Source organism: Drosophila willistoni, assembly GCF_018902025.1.
Source record: "Drosophila willistoni isolate 14030-0811.24 chromosome 2R unlocalized genomic scaffold, UCI_dwil_1.1 Seg167, whole genome shotgun sequence".
Classification (NCBI taxonomy): Eukaryota; Metazoa; Arthropoda; class Insecta; order Diptera; family Drosophilidae; genus Drosophila; species Drosophila willistoni.
The window spans coordinates 12,114,906-12,122,427 of NW_025814050.1; the positions used below are offsets into that span (position 1 = coordinate 12,114,906).

A 7,522-nucleotide genomic window follows, 5' to 3' on the forward strand; every position below is an offset into this window, starting at 1 on the left:
ACTCTGTCTCTTTTAGCTCAGGTATAAAAAGTAGTTCACTGGATTCACAGCACAAAAGTTACACGCTAAAACTCGACTCACAAGTGTTAAGTGCGTTTGGTTTAGCTAACGTAAAAAAGGTGGCAGGACCAAAGGATGAAGTGGTGGTGGATGGAGGGACGGCGTGCGCGGCATTGAGCCAGCTAGTTAGCAAAAAGCCTCTGTGCCGCAGCTGAACTTTTCGAGATGCCAAGAAAATTGCAAAGCTATTGCATGGAAGAAGTTTTTGCTATGGAAACAATGACCCGAGGAGTTTAGTTGTTCGCCAACTGTTTAAAAGGGTTTTCTCGTGAAGTTTTGTGTTTTTTATTTCTTTCATTCCTAGAGCAAAGGTCGTCGCGTTTTTGCGAAAGGTCAAACGACTTTCAACACTATTTCGGATAAAGACATTTCTTAACTGTTACAAAAGTGAATATGCAATAAATTTCATTTTGCTATCAAAGTAAATTTCTAAAGCGTTTTGGCAGTAAATTGTGATAAATTAATTAAATGGTATTTTATCATTTATCAAGCGAATTGCAGATAAATATGTTTAATATTTCATTTTTAACCATTTTTCTGGCAATTTGGTTCAGTGTGCAAGCATTCAACTTCGATTTCCAAAACAAATATAAAGATAAGAATTTGTATCAAGTAATATTTATTATGTTTGCTCTAAACAATGTTGTTATTAATTGGTTTTGTTGTACTGTATGTGATTACATTGATATGAACGTGGCCAAAATTTTAAATTATCGCGAATTAAAATCTGCAAGTTATAATTACAGTTTTTAGATTCCTAGTATAGTTGCTGGCATTGGCCTCTTGGGTTTGTAAAGGATCATCGAAACACATGTTTCTTTTTCAAATGTGAAATCAAGTAGTCACCATTTTGGAAAACTTTCTTGCATTTCCGTACGCCGCAGGGAAAACCATTGCCTTTATCGCATTTGTTGAAATGAGTCACATATTTCAAGTGACAAGCATATACGGATAAACAAATTGGACACTTTATGATCTTATTGTGCTTCTTTTGAATATGAGATTGAAGACTTTTAAGGGAACTTACAGTTTTGCCACATTGAGTGCAATCAACTACATCTTCGTTGGTTTTTGAGGATGCTGTTTTAGATTTTTTAAGTGGCATCACTTCGTGATTGATGCCATCAAAGCTTTCATAAAATTTTCCAACATCTGTGATTGAGGTTTTCTTTGATTTGTCATCATAATATAAAGGGTTATCCAGTTTCCGTTTAACAATATTGTATTTAGATTCATTCGTTAAGTCCTCCTCTGGCTTTTCAGTAGATGTAGTCGGAGATTTCTCGTTACTTGATGAATAAAAAGTTTCTGCATTGTTCAAGTCGATAGTATTTTCTGTTTTAGATATTTTTGTTGGAGAACTTTCAATTTCCATGCTTAGTGAGAAGGAATGGTTAGGGGTCTTGGGGTCTTCCTGTTCAGTTTGCTTCTCCAAACAATTAATTGGACACTTTATGATCTGATTATGCATCTTTTGAATATGAGATTGAAGACTTTTAAGCGAATTAAAAGTTTTGCCACATTGAGTGCAATCAACAACATCTTCAGTAGTTTTTGAGGATGCTGTTTTAGATTTTTTGAGTGGCATCACTTCGTGATTGATGCAATCAAAGCTTTCATCAACTTTTTCGACATCTATGATTGAGGTTTTCTTTGATTTGTCATCATAATATAAGGGGTTATCCAGTTTCTGTTTAACAATATTGTATTTAAATTCATTCGTTAAGTCCTCTAGCTTTTCAATAGATTTAGTCGGAGATTTCTCGTTACTCGATGAATAAAAAGTTTCTGCATTGTTCAAGTCGATAGTATTTTCTGCTTTAAATATTTTTCTTGGAGAACTTTCAATTTCCATGCTTAGTGCCAAGGAATTGTTTGGTGTCTTGGGGTCTTCCTGTTCAGTTTGCTTCTCCAAAGATTTAAATATAGTTGACTTGGAACTAAAATTATTCTCGATGGACTGAATTATGATTGGCTTCTTAATTACCTCTACACTTAAAATCTGTACCTTATTGCTTTGATCAATTGGCTTGTCCTTTTTCTCAGTGTCTTCGAGTGTATTTTCTATTTCATTTTCTTCAATATCCTGGACATTACAATCAGGAGTGTTGGCATGATCAACCATTTTTTGTATGACAATTGGAACACTTGATGAGGGCACTTCTTTTGATTTAGGCTCTTCAACTAAAGCCAGACGTTTAGTTGCTGTTGGCTTTTTTTTCGTCATCTTTTCTTGACTGTTGGCTGTGTCCTGTGGATTGATTATCCCATGGGTTAGTAAGTGTGTGGAAAGAGTCTTTATTAAGCCAAAGGATTTGGGACAGACGTTGCAAAAAAATATTCTTGGACGTTGCAGTTGGTGTACAGATTTTAAATGTTTTTTTAGTGACTCTGCTTCCATACCCTTAAAGTCGCACAATCTACATCCAAAATCTTTGACGTACGAATTGTCAATTGTGGTCACTTCTTTCGTTTCATGTTCTGAAGTAAGGTCTTCCACTTCTTTGCTTTTGCGTTCTTTGACATTGCTAGCGATGCTAGCCCCAAAAAGCTGCACAAGAGATTGATTTTCTTTGGGCTTATCATTAGATGGCAAAAGTTGAACGGCATTCGTAAGATCTATTGGCTTACACTCATTGGGATAAGGTGGACTTCCATTTTCCTTCAGATCGACCAATTGCACATCCAATTGGTTCAGCTCTTCTTCTTCGTTTTTATTTTGGTCAATTGTTTCCATCTTTTTCAAACTGTTGTCAATCAATTTCTGCGTTTTTACGATCAAGGATGTTGCGATTATTAAATTGGATGCGCAAACATTACACAATTCAATACGAAAGTTGGTCGGCAACTGAAAATATTTAAAATACCATTAGATTTATAATTTTAGCGTTTAAAATTCGGAAAATCTTTTTTACACTGAAGTTTGACACAATTTGAAGCAAGTCACTTATTTTGCGACCAGCAAACACTTTTGTCTCCGTATAAATTGGACTCGAAGTTATTTCCAAATTGCAATAGTCACAAACAAATTTCATGGTACTGATGGTTCCTGCTGTTTTTGTCATGGCTACAAATCCTATCGTCTTTTTATCAAGGGTGACTGACTGCTTTGTCTCCAGTGTTGCCACATATAGTGGATATTTTGGTGATAGTGATGACACTTCAAAACGGCACATCGATTTTTGATATACTGATGGTTCCTGCTATTTTTGTCAAGGGTACAAATCCTATCGACTTTTCATCAAGGGTGTTCTTGTTAATTATTAATATTTTCAAATTTACATACAATAAAATGGCATATTCTTGATTGCAAGTGAATTTCCTTCCTTAATAAATTATCAATTAATTAAAATTGTTATTCTTCTGTCTATTCAATGAAGAACATTACTTCATTATCAAGAGTGGTTTTCAACATAAATTAAAGTGTTTTGTTTAAGTTAATGAATAAAACCAGCTGAATTTAGTTATGCACGTTTTATGATATTTTTTTTCTGTTAAGAGTGTAGAGTACTCAAAAAGGTTTCACTTATCTCACAACAATTGCAAACAAAGTTTGCCACTAGAGAAAGCAGATTAGTGTTACATAAATTTATTCCATCCATTACACGCAAAAGCAAAACTCCTAAAAGTATGCTCTCATTTGCCCACAAAACTTGATCCCACATATTAAAGCTCTTAAAAATCATGCATAAGTCATAAAAAACAAGGATGCTAATAAATATTTACCCACAAAAGCGACTTTTTCCTTTCGAATTTTTATGCGAATTCTTAAATTTTCAAATTAAATTGCATAATTTGAGGGGGAGAAGATTTGCGGTATATATAATATCTACGTAACATTGGATTACGAAAAGATCTGAGTCCAAAACAAAACAGAAGATTTTTGCATATTTTACTTAAATATATAAACCATTTTAACGATTTACTGCGAAATTTTCTTGCATTTTATGTTTCTACGTGTTTCTATGTGTATGTATGTATATGTGTGCTTAAGTAAGCATGTGTGCGTGTGTGTGTATTTGTATGTATGAAGGCCCTTGACCAAGTAACCATAAAGCATGAAGCATGCTGCAAATAAGTAAGGCTAGACAGTCTTATGGATAACGTAAGAGTATAAAGCGGTTGGGGTAAGGGAAGCGAACCAGGGGGGGCTGATGATGATGGTCAGGAGACTCTGTGAGCCATATGAGCTGAAAGCTTCCCAACCATCTGCAATTCATGCTCCTTCTCCATCGACTTTTACTCCTTGCCATGTTTCGTGTTTCATGTTTCGTTACGTTTGCGTTTTGAGTGGGCGGTTTATTGAAGGGATGGAGTAAAGCGTGGACGTGGGCATGGGCAGAAGTGGAAGCGTCGCTCATAGCAGGAAACATGAAATTTTAATAATGTTTATAATGCCAAAAGGATTTGTTAGTTGACGCTGCACACTATGAACTGCATATATAAATGCGAGGTTAGCTTTGAAATATTGTTTCATTTCTGTGAATAAAAATAAGACATAACATATTAAACTGTAGATGAGTAATTCAAAAAATGTCAATAATTAACAAGTTTGGTATGAAAATTGATATTATGATATCATAGGATCACAATCTTTGTTTGAGAAAATACAGTAAGTAGTCTGTAGATATAGAAGATTTGGCAGACTGTTCCTATTGATGTTTGTCTTAGTGGTCAAATTGTATTTTAGATTTAATTATCACTGCTACATTCCTTGCCATCAAAGATCGATGATCGTTGTGATCAGAGGCTTATTTCTCGGCTTCGTACTCCCTTTTAAATTTCCTTCATTGATAACTTATCTATAAACTTACCCCTAAGCTTTTTTAAACCATCAGGACAAACGTTAACGATTTCTTTAAAGTTTTCAGTTTCGATTGAAGGTGGTTTTTCAAATTGTCGCTGTATTCACCTCTTATACTTGTTGACTTAGAAGTCTACATGAATCTTGGCATAATGGCCAGTTGACTATTCAGTCAAGTTTATTATATCTGGGGATATAGCTCAGGGGTAGAGCATTCGACTGCAGATCGAGAGGTCCCCGGTTCAATCCCGGGTGTCCCCTTAAAAGATTTCCTTTTGAATGACTTTTATAACTTACCCTCTAGACCGGCTTTTTACATAATGAAAATTAGAAAGTTTCCTCTAGCGATTGAAGAAAAATTTGTGAGGGACCCAAAAAAGTATGCTATTCTTTTGTCTCAGCACATCACAATACACTCTATATTCACATCAAAAATCGTGTCTTTGGATACGATAAAAGTTAAAACTAGATTTTGATCCACATAATCGTTCACATAATCGAGCATCAGCAGCATTATTCATATAATATTCTTTCTTTATTCCTAGTTCTGTAATTTTAAAAAGATATTTTTTTATATAATCGTGTATACATCATCAGGGGATATAGCTCAGTGGTAGAGCATTCGACTGCAGATCGAGAGGTCCCCGGTTCAAGCCCGGGTGTCCCCTTGTAGTGTTTGTTTTTGTTTGACTTTTTTTACTTATTCTCTTAAAATTTGCGAAGGCCCTAAAAAGTATGCTATATAATATAAAAACAAAACAGATAACAAAAAAAGCGCAAGAGAAGGCAGAGGCGGGCTCTTTTCTTTTCGCTCTTTCTCTTTCTTTTTTAGCCTAATAGGAACTGTATTAGATATAACGGTACGGTTAACCCTCGTTATTCAAACACAAGTGTGTCGATGTTCATGTGCTGTGTGTGTTTACTTGAACGTACATTGCCATTAAGCGTGGTCCTTACTACTGCTGCTGTTGCTGCTGGTTGCTGGCTTCTCTGCTTCAGTTGGCTTTGGCTGCCAGCTGAGCACTGAGCAATGCAATGACATATTGCACAACTGCACAAATCCGCAAACAAACTTTATATGAGTGCCAAAGGATAAGAACAAACAAGCTGCGCTTGCAGCAACGTCATTGACATATATATTTTTGAGCCCAACCAACGACGACGACAGCGAAGGGGGAGGCGACTACAACGGATACGGATACAGCGAGTTGGACGAACGAATTGGCTGATGTTGCTCGGTTGACCCAATCCCAAACCCCAACACCAATAACAACCTGGTGGACAGGCTTGATGGACATACAAACACATACCATAACATTGCAGCCACTTGTCAAACTGTCCCAGCGTTAAGTCAACATTCAAAGAACAGATGACTCTCTGCCTACTACAATATGTATGTATGTAAGTATATGCCATATCACAATATACATATATAAGATAGTCGATATGGTGAGACGGTCATGCTGTTATTTCTGCACTTCCACTTTTGATATTGAAAGCGACTTTGGTCAGTTGCTGAACGCTCGTTCAATGAACCGCATGATTTTAATGTCGGACCAGCCCAAACATTTGGTCGTGTTATTAACTCCTGAGCTTTGCGAACCCTCGCTCCGCCATCCTCAAAGTATTATTAAAGCCTCGGTGAGCACGCCCTCAGGGAGAGTCGAAGGGAGAATGAGAGATTGGCAGATGCAAATCTCTGTTGCTGGGCTTTGGCGGTTGCCTCAAGTGGAAAACTGTTTGTTCTGCTGTTTGTGTTTGTCCCTGTATTGAATTTCTCATCTCACGATATTTGATATAAAATTTAATTATGCAATTGACTGGAAAAGGTACTATAACATTCGAATACGTTTACCAAATAACATTTTCATACACTCTGATATCAAGTATAATTTAAAGTAAAAGTAAAATTCATATAAAAAACATTTAAGCATGGGCTTAAAGAGTAAAGATTTGCCTGAAAATTTTTTCAATTATTATTTCAACCGAAATTCATTTTGAGTCGTCTTATGATTGTAAATCTTCTTCTCTTTCAACAATAGGTGAGCTTAATTCAAATTATTTTTGAGTATTTTCACTCAACATTTTCGAGTATTGAGTATAAATAGTACTTAGTGGAATTTAAAAATCCGAAATACTTATTCTATTCTAGGTTAATTTGCCAGACAACGTATGTATATGATAAAGCTGTCTTGAGGCCCTAAAAAGTATGCTATAAAATGTAAACTAATCTATCATCGTGATGAATATGAATGAGAAATCAAACTTTACCAACGTAAATTTTAATAGAATATGATTAACGATTCACAAATTATATTTTTTGATAGTTTTGAACTTACATTAGTCTCTTTGTTACACTTTATTCATTATCAATAACTCATATAATTTTGATTAATCATCATTACTTCAAGTTAAGTTTTCTCAAAGAAAAACGGCCACAAGCTAAATTGTTCAGTTGTAGTAAAATAATGCGTCAATAAAGAACTAAATTTGGAATTGTCATCTATCATAAGTCAATACTAAAACCTAATTTATTTCTTTAACAATGAAAATATATAAGATATTTTATCTGTATTAGGGATATACAGGGATATAGCTCAGTGGTAGAGCATTCGACTGCAGATCGAGAGGTCCCCGGTTCAATCCCGGGTGTCCCCT

At 35.3% G+C, this 7,522-nt stretch overlaps 1 protein-coding gene and 3 non-coding genes across 4 annotated transcripts; 3 read left to right on the plus strand and 1 right to left on the minus strand.

Moving 5' to 3' along the window:
- Nucleotides 1–678: 678 nt before the first annotated feature.
- Nucleotides 679–3,173, minus strand: LOC124460218 (zinc finger protein CG2199-like). Its single transcript, XM_047010675.1, has 2 exons — nucleotides 2,976–3,173; nucleotides 679–2,908 (listed from the first exon to the last, which is right to left on the minus strand). Exons 1-2 carry the CDS (start codon nucleotides 3,123–3,125, stop codon nucleotides 860–862), a joined length of 2,199 nt encoding a protein of 732 aa, XP_046866631.1. The 5' UTR covers nucleotides 3,126–3,173; the 3' UTR covers nucleotides 679–859.
- Nucleotides 3,174–5,053: 1,880 nt separating this feature from the next.
- Nucleotides 5,054–5,125, plus strand: Trnac-gca. Its single transcript has one exon. It is a non-coding gene; the product is annotated as a tRNA-Cys (tRNA).
- A 335-nt stretch (nucleotides 5,126–5,460) lies between these two features.
- Nucleotides 5,461–5,532, plus strand: Trnac-gca. The gene has a single exon. It is a non-coding gene; the product is annotated as a tRNA-Cys (tRNA).
- Nucleotides 5,533–7,450: 1,918 nt separating this feature from the next.
- Trnac-gca lies at nucleotides 7,451–7,522 on the plus strand. Its single transcript has one exon. It is a non-coding gene; the product is annotated as a tRNA-Cys (tRNA).